Source organism: Juglans regia, chromosome 7 (assembly GCF_001411555.2).
Source record: "Juglans regia cultivar Chandler chromosome 7, Walnut 2.0, whole genome shotgun sequence".
Taxonomy (NCBI): domain Eukaryota; kingdom Viridiplantae; phylum Streptophyta; class Magnoliopsida; order Fagales; family Juglandaceae; genus Juglans; species Juglans regia.
Genome location: NC_049907.1, coordinates 36,631,803 through 36,646,764, shown reverse-complemented (window position 1 = coordinate 36,646,764; position 14,962 = coordinate 36,631,803). Strand labels below are relative to the sequence as shown.

General features: G+C 35.5%; 1 protein-coding gene across 1 annotated transcript; it reads right to left on the bottom strand.

Moving 5' to 3' along the window:
- Positions 1 to 1,038: 1,038 nt before the first annotated feature.
- On the bottom strand, positions 1,039 to 14,962 carry LOC109010453 (long chain acyl-CoA synthetase 6, peroxisomal-like). Its single transcript, XM_018991297.2, has 23 exons — positions 14,517 to 14,962; positions 11,417 to 11,477; positions 11,029 to 11,106; positions 10,321 to 10,392; positions 10,143 to 10,224; positions 9,893 to 9,998; positions 9,691 to 9,767; positions 7,996 to 8,040; positions 7,822 to 7,908; positions 7,079 to 7,168; positions 6,881 to 6,960; positions 6,686 to 6,779; positions 5,966 to 6,054; positions 5,787 to 5,875; positions 5,115 to 5,244; positions 4,879 to 4,997; positions 3,712 to 3,835; positions 3,537 to 3,623; positions 2,458 to 2,561; positions 2,275 to 2,360; positions 1,633 to 1,719; positions 1,447 to 1,533; positions 1,039 to 1,361 (listed from the first exon to the last, which is right to left on the bottom strand). The coding sequence occupies exons 1-23, from the start codon at positions 14,629 to 14,631 to the stop codon at positions 1,266 to 1,268; spliced, it is 2,085 nt and encodes a 694-aa protein (XP_018846842.1). The 5' UTR covers positions 14,632 to 14,962; the 3' UTR covers positions 1,039 to 1,265.

The window sequence follows — 14,962 nt, the reverse complement described above, 5'->3', positions numbered from 1 at the left end:
ACCCTCTTTTAGTTGTCTTGTTTGTACAATAGCTTTGCATTACAAGCCGCAATTTTCTTCCCACTTATGATTTACTTTCTTATCTTTGTGGTTTTCTTTCTCTCTCTTCTTTTTTTTCGGTTTGGATGGGAAACTTTTTCAATTCCACCTTGGTCTGTCTCTACTCTTTTACCATGTATGGCACATAAAAAATTAATCTTACCTACCACTAGCAGAAAAACTAGTAAGGCTATCCTAATAGAAAATGGAATTCCGAATGTAATTGGTGATTTATTATTAATATTTTTCTTGTTTTTGACAATACTGAATACGGGATTTAATATTTCTAGGACTTTGAAAAGATTGATCCTGATAGATGGAAGTTTGCCAACAAAGGTTTTCTGAGGGGCCATAAATAACTTCTATAGAACATCAAGAGATGAAATGCAACTTCTCAACATTTCTCTCTTCAGCAAGCTCTGAGTCCTTGTGTTGAGGTTAGGCAGTTTGGAGTAGATGGAGAAATCTCATAAATGAGACTTGCATGCAGATGAACTGAGACAGGGGAGGGAGAAGGAAAAGAGGCGGATTGAGTGGGCACGACTCCAGCACTTTTTTTCCTGGAGTGCTTACGTGGCACACTATCAATGGCTAGTATGAAAACTTCTTTTAAACCCATCCGCCGCAAATTTTTCTCTTATCAAAATCAGTGGCTGGCGAATATCCTCAATTTCATGATCATCAAGTGTGGAACTGATAACACCATTAAAATTATTTGAAAGAAGATTAATATTTTTTCATTTTGACCATCATAGTTTTATTATTTCTTGGCGTGACATCAAATTAGGAAATAATGAGATGATGAATAGTACTTTTTTTTTAAAAATTTGAAATTGCCATTTTATTGTTTAGCACTTGTCAATTATAATTTATAAAATGATTGTTCAGTTTGTTCTGTTGCCAGTAGTGTTTTACCTCTGAACCTTTTACTTCTCTTCATTCCCATTGGCAATAATAAAAGAAAAGAAATTATTTACTTGCCAAGAAAACAATCAGATAAGTGCAGAAATAAATTAGTTCATTTAGATAACAGTAAAGGTTGTAGATGTCTAGTTAAATCATTTTATTTTGAGAGAAAATTATGATGCAGGATGCTTTGCAGATGATGACGACAGGTCCAACAAAGCCAGCAGTCACCACTAAGAATAATTTTGCCGTTCGAGGATGTGTGCGCATCATAAATACTTTGGCTTGTTCTTAGTTCTCTGCTTCTTACAAGTTCAACTTCACAATGGTTTCTGGGAGGGGTCTGAGGTAGAGAGCTCCGCGTACATGTTAGATATTGCTTTTCCAAAGTATTCCTTCGCTTGGGGTCTCTTGATCTGGTGAAATACAACGAAATAGTCAAAACAGCATGTTTGATCAAACCATGCAATTGTTCTCAGGTACTTCAAACTGATCACTTGCCTTAAATGTCGGAGTAAGCAGGCCGTTCTCCTCGGTGAACGGTTCAAGCACCAAAGTCACAGCTTTTACAAATTCAAAACCTATCAGCTGCAAATAAATTTGTAAAGTCATGGAGAAAATTTTAGGCAGAAATCTAACGAAGGTGAAATCAGACAGCCAAAGTGGCATAATACTGAGATAACTTGCCTGAGCTTCTCTCCCAACAGCATCCATGTCAGCCAAGATGGAAGCCCTTGTTCTTGGATCATTGCAAAGTTCTCCAAGATCTTGATACTGCATTACACATAGCCAGAGAATCACAAATAAGAGATGCATTTGCATTTTATCTTTTTTCCAATCTTTTCTAAACTATTTTTTCCAACTCAACAGTCAGCCCCATAATTACTTTTTAAGATGGAAAAATGAAGGCACATGCTGTTTTATGAACTATAGATATTTTAACAGAAAAATTACTCAATCCTTCTACTATAAGAAGAGACTGGATCTTGTTAATGAAAAAATTTTCAGCCTTGATTCATTCTCAAGGACTCTTTTCCTATATAGATCACAGACCAAAATTTTCTAACCAGAGAACAACCAATCAGATGTTTTCTGTCTCTTTGGATCTATAAGAAGTAGAAACAAGCAAGCATACAATGCCATGCATTGGATTTCTCACTTACAAACCATGTTAGCCTACATTATAAAGCAATTACAAGTTTCAAAATGCAACAAGAAAACAAGTCAAATTCATCAAGTTCACAAGTATGAAGGTTATCTCCCTTCTTTTATAAGTGGGCAGTGATTATCATCTCCTCTTTTTCCAGATTAAAAAGACCAATTGAAAACCTTAATGCCTTCAGAAGCAGCCCATGCTTTCAAAACATCTTGGTCCACACAGACAACAGCTACCAAAGAAGAATTCAGGCTATCACCTACCGAGAGCAACAAATACGCAGTTAGTGGCTCAAATGAGAGAGAGAGAGAGAGAGAGAGAGAGAGAGAGCCAGATGCAAAGTACCACTTTCTTACCATATACAAAGCACTGGGAAATGAATTTGCACTTTGCATATACATTCTCAATTTTCTCTGGAGCAATGTACTCTCCTTGTGCCAACTTGAAAATGTTTTTCTTCCTAAACCAATTGGCAAAATACAGTAAGCATTCACATCTTCTAAAGATCAGCATTACTATGTTGACGTCACAGTTAAAATCAATATGGATCTTACTTCATATATGAGCTCAGAGAAATTGTATTTTAATAAATTAACACAACCATCTAGTCTAGTAAAAACCTTGTGCACACAAGCTGAAGGCACTTCAATTGCTTCAGCAAAGCCAGTGCACGTTTTGAAGAAATAGCATAAACAACTGAAACTAGGGCATGTGCCTTGTTGTTCAATGAGAAAAACTCCCTCTGTTGAGGTGAACGGCCAATACAAAACTATAGATACCAGATTTATAAATGATGCTTTGGCATTACATGCCAACTAAATAACTATTTAGAAAAACTCTACCAGCCACTCATATAATGAAAAAGAACTATACTTATGGACCAGAAATATTTAACTCAGATTTGACAATATCAAGTCATCACAAACTCTTAGTGGGCACGCACTTGCTGAATGTTAAAGGAATGAAGAGACCAATTTCTTATTCTTTTTTTTTTTTTCCGACCAAGTTATTTGAAGCTAATGAACTCAATCTACCAGAAGTCCCCTTGCAAGCTTAAATTCCAATGTATATGCTGGTGGTGAACCATCCTTTCAAAAGCTTCTTCTAAGGAGTGGGCCTGCAACACATGTTAAGAGTACAACACAATAGCCCCACCCCCCACCCCCCCAAAAAAAAAAAACACAAAAAGAAAAAGAAAAAGTTGAAGGGAATGCGAGCTCTGCATCTAGAGAACAAAAAACATATATACTTGAAGGGAAGTTTCATCAACTGCAAAAAATATATGTTCTTAGGAAGAGGCCAACAATGTATATCAAGCATATCACACAATAAAAAATATACTAAACCCATCACAATTAGGAAGATGAAAAACATGGCATAGTTTACCTAATCCTAACTTGAGTAAGGCCAAATATTGAGGATGGTATGATCTTACCTATCAATAATTTTTAAACGACCACCAGGTAACCACAGCCCTATGTCTCCAGTATGAAGCCACCCATCTTCATCAATCACTTCTTTCCTATGCAATTGAATAAACCATTAGACGCATTGGTATTTGATGGATGTAATAATTCCCAAAAGAACCAGTAAATACATAAGTTTCATACGTCTGCACTTCATCTTTGTAATAACATTGGAAAACAATAGGACCCCTAACGCAGATTTCACCACGGGGATGCGGCTTATCGTCAGATGTGTAGTTCATTTCTGGGACATCCACAAGCTTTAGTTCTGAAACAGGCAATATGACATAAGATATTAGATTCTTAGCCCAAAGTAAAAGCAAGACATGACAAAAGGAAAAAAGGAAATCCCGAGTCAAGAGGTCCCAATTTTTTGAGAGGGCTTGGTAGTCTTAAGAATGGTTCGGGTGGGGGGTTATCTTAAATTTTAGTAAAGAAGATTAACAAAGCAGTAAAACCTTCAATATCCACTAGGTATATATTACATGTAATCACTGTTCACATCCTTGCAAGGTTTTTAGTTAGCTTTACGTTTTTACAACTTAAAAATTAGAATTGTTCAATCTTTTGCATATACATCCTGTCAGTTCTAACATGACATCCATAGAAGATCTCTAACCTGCTGCGATGAATTCTAATGCCTTACTTGCCTAGTGTGCTACACAGATCACTTGAATATGCTGACATTGAAATGACTAGTGGCAAATAAGGATAGGAAGATATGCCAAGAAACATATATATATATATATATAGAGAGAGAGAGAGAGAGAGAGCTAATATGCCCTAAAAAACATCCACAGACCCCACATACACACACACAGAGAGACCAAAAACAGATGTATATATGTCAGAACCAGTAATTGAACTGGTTTTAAATAATTAACCTCTCTTGTCTACATAACTCTGATCACCACTTGATTATCAAAAAAAAAAAAAACTCTGATCACCACCAGCTGGTATGATCAAATGCAATTAAAAAAGTCAGCCTGGCTTGAACAATTGAACCTTATATGAGAAAAACCCAAGACCAAACCCAACCAGCAATAATAGAAAGCTTAATGTTGCACAAGTCTCAAGCCAAAACCTTCTGTGAGTAAATATAGACGTGCTATCTTTAACAAAGAGCTTATTCTTATGAAGCCCTCAATTACGCATAAACTGTTTATGCATCCACTTTTGTGCCGGCTTATCAAATGACTGGCTATTTATGATGCAAAAAAGGTCGGTACATCCTATGCAGATAGAATTTCTTGCAGATATACTAAAGGATAAGAATTTTCAAATTATGTGAAACTCACGTCAATAACTCACCACAGGCCGGATTAGGGGCGCCAACATGGCCAGATAGACTGTCACCCTCCTCAATGGCACTTATGACACAAGAAGTTTCAGTCATGCCATATCCTTCAGTTACTTGACCACCAAAGCAGCTGCAACGTATAACATAATATTGAGCCTCATTTTCATTTTTATTTTTTGCACCAGTGGGGGGGGATTGTAAAAAAACACAATGCACTTGGTATTCAATACACCATTAAAAAACTTACATCTTTAAAAATTCCATGATATCAGGAGACAAGGGTGAGGCACCTGATACCATAAAACGAACTCGTCCTCCCAGCTTTTCCCTTATCTTATTGAATACCAACTTGTCCCACATGGGAGAAGGGTTCTTTCCTGAAATAACCAGATATATCACCATCAATAGACACCAAAAGGGTAAAAAATTTCTGTGTGAAAAAATGGTAAAGAAACAAATGAACAGGTTCATCCTCTGTGGCTGACACCAAGGCACTCATGAAAGAACAATGCAACTTTAAAGTTTGTTTATTGCAGAGAATGTTTTAATAGATTTGAAAAACTCTTATGTCATTAGATATTACTATGATGTTTGTTTCTTGAGTGAAAATCAATGTTCTAGCGGATGACCTTAACAGAGATTCTATCATGTGTGTCTACATGGTGGCAGCTAAAACTTGTTTCAGAGAAAATTGTAGGATAAAGAAGCTATATGAGATTGGGGAATGCCAAAACATTGCAGATCTAGTTCAATGCATGCTAAAAAAAAGTTGACAAAGGATTTTTTTTTTTTTTGGATAAGTAAAGTAGACAAAGGAATTCAATTTGTCAAACAAAAAAAACAAAAAACTAGAAAGTCTGAAACAGCAATGAATCTTATGCTACAAAGATACATAGGTCTAATTGATAATATATTTTACCACTCAATATTGCTTGCTTCTTAGCATTGTATGCAGCATTAAATAGCCTCTGTCGTAGCCCACTGGATGTCTTTACAGCATTTGTAATGCTGCACATCAAAGCATCCAACTGAATGAGTGAGAAAGTGTGTTACAGATTGTAAAAAACAAATTTCCAAAGCAACAGGCATCGATTTTACCCAGCATATATTCTGTTATACAGCCTAGGGACACTGCAGAAGATAGTTGGTCTTAGAGCAGCCATATCATCCATTAATTTCATATTATCCTGCATACAGCAGTTACAAACAAAAGGAGTGAGGAGAAAAGGTTAAGGCTAGTCTCAGAAAATTTAGGAAAATCAGTTTCATATCTAGAACGAATATAATCAAAAGGTCAGCCTGCATTTTACTTGAATGGATTGGCTCCTAAGTTCAATTTGGATGATGATTTATGTTTAAACAATAAAGTTTTCGTTCTCGGTATGGTAGCCAAAATTGCATAATTTCGCCCACTTAAAAGTTGATGACTATAACAAAAAATAACAAACAAAATAGACACTTAGAACCGCTGCAAGTAGACAACAGTTCACAAAATCATAAAGCACTACTCTTAAAACAAAGGTATACATATTTGCTCAGAACATATAATCATGAATGGCATATTAAATATAGAGCAAAGCATATTACATTGCAATGAATATTTCGACTCCTTTAGCAAGAATAGGGGCTCGAGGATTCAAACCATCTTGAGAAGAAAAAACACCTGCCGCTTCATTTAATATACCTTCATATATAGGTACGTACATACCTTTTGCGCATACCTATTTACATAGGTATGCATATTCATGTATGTGCATACGTATTTATGTAGCATATGTATTTATGTATATCTCAGAAAAAGAAAGGATGAATTCATACCCCCTGATAGAATCCAACAGCAACTCCTTGATATGTCATCGAGACCATGGTTACTCGTTCATATATGTGTGCCAAAGGAAGATATGATATGTAACTGGAATTATAGAAGGTAGTTTCAGCAAACACCAAGTAGGTCATTAAAATTCTCATAATAGAATATGTACTATATCATTAGACAAAACCACCAGTACTCACACATCTGATGGGAAGAATTTGGCACAAAGGGAGGTCCCGGCAACATTTGCAATCAAGTTTCCATGCGTCAAAACAGCTCCCTGTCAAGAATTCATACAAGGGAGAAAGAACCGGGTGGTTGGACAGCAGTCCATTAACAAATCATGTCTACAATCACTCAATAGGCCAGAAAGCTGAAAATGCTACACTAAGTTATACCTTTGGTGTCCCAGTTGTACCACTTGTGTAGCAAATGGTAGCAACATCATCAGGTTTTGGAGAGCAAAAAGGCTGAAGATTACTGCGGCCCTAAAAAGAAAGCATTCACGTAATTAGAAACAAATATATTTATCTACCAATCAAAGAAAGTCACGTTATCTTGTAAAATATTCATGTATTTAAGCAACAGGACCTCAATAAGCATTTTAATGACCATGTCACAATATGGCAGAGAAAAGCAACTTGTTTACTACATTTACGAGAAGATAAAGCCTCAGCTACCAAATAGTAGCTGTAAATTCTGCTACATGTTTGAATAGCAAAGTTGTAGATCATATTGGCTCTCCAAAATGTAGCCATGAAAATATGGCCGCATGACTGTATATTTTGTGCATGTCTATGAATCTTTTTATGTGTACATGCATTAGTGTGCACATAAATTAACAGAGAAAATAGCAAATCTCAGAAACAAATGGCGTGATCTCAAGAATAAGCTAAGATCAATTCAAAGATCTAGTATCTTATAAACCAGATATGCCTGATCCCATGAGTTCACTACTGTGACCTAGGACTATATTGACAGATTATAAAATAAACCTCCGCCAGAAAGATGAAGGTAGCAAAAAGAAAAAGGAGCAGGCTAAATAACACGTGTTTGCAAGTACCCAAATAGCTAAGAGTCCAATGAGGAGTTAGGCCCAAAACCTTTAACATTTTGTTGATAGGGAAGAGTACATGATTACCTGACTAAGAAGTTTTGAATATGTCACAACCTCTACTCCTGTTGATGATGGAAGCTTCGGAATTTGATCATCTATCCCTCCAACGACCTATGTAGTTGAGTAAGCAGATGAAATCAGATGAAATTACTAGCAAGAAAAGGATCGAAATCAGGGGCACAAGGTGCACATGCATACCACAATTAGGCGAACTGTTGGAATATCTAACAAAAAGCTCAACAACTGCAAAATCCAAGTGACAAAATAAGAAATAATGCAGAAGCAAGATGAGAATCATAAACCACATAAAGCAAAGAGATAGGTAGACCCAACAAACAAAGAAATTGTCTACAAACAAAGCAAACTACATGAAATGATTTTTGTTTGGCACCCGATATGAGTAGTTATAACACAAAATGGAACATGTTAAGAAGAGGGCTCCTGCATGTAGCTTGTTATTATCTCTTATCACCTTTACAGAAGAAAAAGCGCACACACACACATATCTAAAAGGGTTGATTGGCTAAATTTGTCATGATCGCCCTAGATTGGGGCAAGTGCTGTAAGACTGTACAGCATATGGTCAACATAATTTGTGGAGTCCAATAGGGTTGAGCTGGTTGGCTCCTCTCAGACATGTATCTTGACACATGCACAGCATCAATATATAGCAGACCATAAGGAACCTATTCTAAAATCACATTTAAAGGGGGATTTAATCATCTGGACTTGGCTCATGAACCAATTGAAGATTGCATCTCAATCCTTAAACAGGTGTGGCAGAATTTAAGTAAACTTTGACCAGCCCATGTTGAGATAGTTTAGACAGGAATTTCATTTGTGAGACAAACTCGATGTGATAATGTGGCGCATGTTGATATTTTATATGGGCTAAAAGTAAAAACTCAGGCAGCTCGTAGTAAGAGGGATAAGGGCACCCTCAACTAGACGGCAGAATTAGTGAAGTCAGGCAAAAAAGTCAAAAATACATAAATAAGGGATTACATTCAAGTTGAATATGCTGAATGGCAGTAGGCCATAAAGGAGATGGAAATAAATCGAATGTAATTGAAATCGAATAATTTATTGAGTTGGATTGAGTTGAGTTTTCCTTTGTTCAAGAACCAAAAATATATGTATCTCCTCCGAGTTTCTTATGAATAATGTTCAGAAAGGGGAAAATTTCTCCTCCTATCCATTACTCTTCTCAGATCTCAGTTTACATAGATTTATGGTCCTTTGCTCCAGAGTAAGCAAAATAACATATGATAGAATCTAATCAATCGATATGTATACCCTCCACCCTGCATTACATTTTGGTCAAGAATCCACAAGCCAATCGCCAATCCTATCCACAATATGCAAAGTCGTCATTGATTTTATTAAGGTTGTCATTTCAAATTTTACATTTTTAGGCCTAGTTTGATTTCACAAACCTTTCAAACCATCTCATCTCATCTCAACATCCAAACACCATTCAAACACAAATATTTTTCAATTTCAAATTTTCAAATTTTTCAACTTTTTCAGCTAATCATTACAACTTTCTCAAACTTCCAAACAAAACACAAAAAATAATTCAACTTTTTCAAATACCAAAACAAAAATAATATTAAAAAATTATATTCTAACCCTCTTTTAACTTTATAATTTTTTTATTGAACTTTTTCTTCTCATTTGCCAAAACCTCATAAAAATCTTAACTCAAACCATTTCACTACTATTCATAAATTATCTCACTACTATTCATAGATTTCTTATCTCATCTCATCTGTGTAACCAAACGAGACCTTAGCCTAATAACATACAAAGTCTGAACTGATGTCCGAAAGCCAATATCAAGTGAAACTGCTTTTGTTAGCCACAGCTGAGCAGAATCTAGATTAAACTCACAGTATTTAAGATTTGAGGCACACAAAATATAACTTGTAGAGCAGCATGATTTACAATGTACTTGACTGCATCGGGACCTGAAAAGTATACAATAATCTACAATAATTTTTTTTTTATCAGTGACAATAATCTACCATAACGTCTGCAGCTGCAAAACTAGGCAAGATCTTAATGAAAATATATGAAACGGCGTGTAACAAACCAAGAGTGTCATATAAAGGAACCGATATGAAAGAATATGCAGAGCAAGCATGATCAACAATAAGCCATTCAGGTCTGTTGATGAAGTACAACCCAATGCAAGACCCCTGTAAAATAAAGCAACAGTAGTTACAGACTGCAAGAAAATATCAAGGACATCGACTATCAACAATGAACCAAATTAAAATATAAACTTCAATGAAAAAAAAAAAATCATCTTCGATTATAAAATCAATTTTTCAGACGTTCACCTTTGGTATCCCATGAAAAATTAGGCCAGAACCTATAGCGGACCGAGCAGTACCTGCTTCTCCATATGTCATCCATTTGTACCTTGACGGGTGAAAAGTAATGCAAATGAATGAGGAAACAATATATGAAAAGTTTAGTGCTTAGCTTACATACCCAAGAAAAGAAAAATATACATACTCTCCAATCGTGCCGTCAACCCGAATCCGTGTTCCCAGATATTTGTAATCTCGGAAAGTGTCAACTGAGCGCCTATGTTTACAAAAAGGAAACCTTTCAGTTAATACATAAAATGAAAATAACACGGTGCTAGTTGAAAGTAGAAGAACTAAGGCTGTGCTTGTTTCACCAACACTCGGAAAAGAAAAATAAGAACCAGTTTTTGTTCAAGGAAATATTTTTCTATAAGAACCAAGACTTTTAGGTAACAAACATGTTATTAGATATTTTAGGAAGAAATTTCTTGGTAAATAGTATGTATCAATCAATTCATTAAGGTGTGTTTAGTTGTTGAAATCAACTCAACTCATCTCAAATCAATCATTGATGGGACCCACTACTTTTTCAACTTCCCATAAAAAAGTTAAACACATCTCAACGTACTTCATACATTCAAACACATATCTCAAACTATTTACATTCAAACACATCTCAATGGGACCTACAAAATACTATTATTCATAAATCAACTTAGATCATCTGAGATCATCTCCACATCCAAACACAGCCTTAGGTCTAATCTATTTCAATCAACTTTATTAATTCTAGAAAAATAACACTTCTGCCGACATATATAATAGGGGAAAAGGTTTTGAATAATGGAAACATTTTCAGGAAATAGAAGCAGCCTAAACAGTAATTTAGCAAGAACTCATTGGGGATGCTCACGCAAAATTATCATGAAGTGTGCCAATTTCAGGATGATCATGGAATCTACTCACAAGCTTCAAAGGAGAACGTACAGATCTGTCACAGCAAAAAAAGAAACGGCAAATGATTATGGGGCAGTATGGGGCAAATGGCAATCTAGTGCAACTAATGAACTTTGATTATGGAGCAATATAGGGTAAGGGTAATGTTATATACAATTCTGGAGTGTGCAGTTCCTACGTACTCCCTTTGAAAAAAAGTGGGGGCCACCATTAAAGAAATAATTTTTTCATGGAGGTCCCAGTTTTATCCATTTTTTCAAATGAAGTACGCAGTGACTGCACACTCCAGGACTACAAATATCATTTCTATATAGGGCAAATACAAGAGAGTGGAAAATCCCTACCTGTATACATTCCACTTCCCTGACTGCAATTTCTCGGGGAGCACGACACTGTAACCCTGCTCTGTTCAGGATTAATGCCAGCATTGGCTATATCAGTAATGAACTCATACACGTATACAACAAAGACATGATCACAAATAGTTGAATTGGGAAATCACTCTAAACTGGATTGCCATACATATATATATATATTATATATATATATATGTCCACAACTAAACAATTAGCAACAGACCAGAAGGAACAAAATTTGGGTATACTTTTGATCGCATGGTTACACCAACAACCTTTTAATTAGATAAATGGAGGTATATTAGTAATTTTACAGTCACAGATGTTTAGGGTCATGTAAATTCTGTTCTCGTTGACTTCACATTTAACAGAGATTTTTTATCTCATTGAATTAGGCCTGGTTTGAATAGCAAGATCATCTTAATATCTAAACATCACAAACACAAACACTTTTCAATTTTAAATATTCAACATTTTCATCTAATCATTACCTGATCATTACAATTTTCTCAAACTTCTAAACAAAACACAAAAAACAATTCAACGTTTTCAAATTCCAAAATAAAAATTATATTAAAAAATTATATTCTAACAATATTTTCTTTATAATATTTTTATTCAATTTTTTCTCTCTCATTTCCCCAAACCCCATAAACATCTTAACTCAAACTATTTCACTACTATTCACAGATAATCTCATCTCATTATCCAAACCAGGCCTTAGTCTCTAGCATCCAATTCTATAATTAATAAGCCCTAGTTTGGATAGTGAGATGAGATGATCTGCGAATAGTAGTGAAATAATTTGTGAATATTAATGAAATGATTTGAGTTAATATGTTTGATAGGATTTTAGGAAATGAGAAAGAAAAAGTTGAATAAAAATATTATAAATTTAAAATACTATTAGAATATAATTTTTTAATATAATTTTTGTTTTGGTATTTGAAAAAGTTGAATTATTTTTTGTATTTTGTATCTTGTTTGGAAGTTTGGGAAAGTTGTAATGATTAATATTTTTTATTCAACTTTTTTTTATCTCCTTTCCCAAAACACAATAAATACTTAACTCAAACTATATTACCACTATTCACAAACCATCTTACTACTATTTACAAAATTCTCATCCCATCTCATTCCCCAAGCATCCCTAAGTCTCCCAATCAATGAACTTTGATTAAACAAGAATTCTTGCAGGTTACAAACCATTTTCATTAGTAAGGTGAGAGTGTGAGACTCCTAACAGTAACCAGACGAAGATTACGAGGTTTCTATTTCTTTCTACTCTTTATTCCCATGAAAAAGCTATAGGCAAACCCGCCTATCTTCTCCTCACCCACAACCAGCCTCTTTGGAAGAGAACAAGCTGCTAGTATGTGAACAGGAATGGAAGATAAGACAATCAGGCAAGTGGATCATTTATGATGAAGGATGAGCTCATTGCCAGTGATCAAAAAGCATCTATTGTAGCTCAGGTAGTGACTACTAAGAATGAATGATTCATAAATGAGAATGATCACCCTAAACTTACCTTTATAAACTTAATATTCTAGGAAATGCTTAAATTATGTTGCTGATTAGTCCATCATCCATTTCTTGACTCAGCCAGTAAAGCGCTATACGATGCCTGTTACAGAAACTAACCTTCTAGACCATAAACCATACAATTTAAACCCATCTTAATTCAGAATGCTATATCTAATCAAGGAATTAAGAACTAGAGAAGAAAGAGTCCTCATTTCTTCTCCCACTCAAGATCTCCATCTCTAGTTCAACAATCTATTTGCTAAAATATATCCTGAACTACAAGTTCTTTTTTTTTTTTTTACAAGTAAAACTACAAGTTCTTTAGTAGAGTTTATCAAATCATATGGAATATATGGATTGCATCTTTCCCTTCAATATTCTTTATCCTTGAAAAATACTTTAACTACTCATGATCGGGAAATGGGAGAACGAGAGACCAAAACCCTTTTTGTTTTTATTTTTTATTTCTGAAACTATGAGACATAAAGACACTTCGTCAGAAGTTTTCATTTTGACAGAGCTTTACATCTGATGGCCATACCCAATCCGGAAACATGTCTGGGGGTTCGAAAAGCATGTAGCCAAAACATGAGACTCGTACCCTTTGTCTAAAAGCAACTGCAGTTAAACCTTTTGCATATATCTCGCATTCTCACACTAACAATTACCCTTCGCCGAAGTTTCATTGGTCTCAGAATTTTGCTCGAGTGTTTATGATCTATCTCCGTGGTAATTTGTTTTTTTTTTTTTTTTTTACTTAACAATATTTCAATGTTTGGGAATAAGAAACTTCTGAAAAATTCTCAAAATTGTTTCCCACTTAACCCAAACATCTTTTAGAAACTAGTGCTAGGATTATGACAGAAATCCCTCTGAAAGTGCCTCTTTGGCCTCGTCAAACAAGTCCAAAAGAAGCCCAAAAGTGCCACTTAAGGTCATCTGGGTTCCTAAATCAAAGAATTGGAACAAAGCAAGGTTTGCCTATCGTTATCTACCATTTCGATCAATGCTCACCTACAAACAGACATTTGGGTGTCCCGATTTGGACTCTTTCCTTTCCAGATTCCACAACAGAAAAAGGAACTAGCGGCCAGTCGGATAAAAACTACATTCGTGGAATCAATAATTGAGAATGTTGGAAGCTCAAACAAGATGTCAATCATTGTTTAAAAGCCTACATACCAAACAAGGACAAAAGATTCTGACTAAAATGGATATAATGTATTTCGGTAGAGTACTAAAAATTCTCATTTCATTATAAGCATCGATAAAGTAACATTTACCAAGAAAAGTACCAAAAGCTACCACATCGTTAAATCGATCGACATGTATCTTACAATACACCTACTTTTGCAATCTATTATTGCGCCTTCCCCACCACCACCACCAAAAATTCCGTAGCTCCTTTTTATTTTTTTTTTTAATTACAAAGTAAAAGCTACCACCTAATCTAAACAAATATTTCAAACACGAATAGAGAGGAAAATTGCTTGGCGCACGGCACCATTTACACTGTTCATGTGAGGGTCCGTAGTTAGTAGAACTCATAGAGAGAGAGTACCCATAACGAACTCTGTAGCGGTGGGATTGGGACGGAGCTGGGGGTGAGACTCGCCGTCAGCAACCAGGTGGCCGTGAATGGCTTTGAGACGACGCTGAGCTGTGGTGGAATCCATGGCAGTTATGTTTCGTTTGTCCTCTAAGCGAAGGACGAAAGTTTCTCTTGCTGGGTCAAAGTGATGCACTTTCAATTTGGTTCTCGGGGCTAGGAACAAAATGGTTGAGAGGGATGGGCCAGGTACGCTTCTCAAGGCGGGTAACGAGGATATGGCGGTGATGATGATTTATTTGTTGTATATAAATAAAAAGGATATTGAATCATTGATTATGCTGCTTGTTTTGTCAGAATTGGAGTCTGTAACTCGGTCCTGAGATTCGCTTTTTTTGGCAGCCGGCACAAAACCGGCAGCCATTGCTACTTTTTTTTCTCCAGGGTCTAGTATTCGT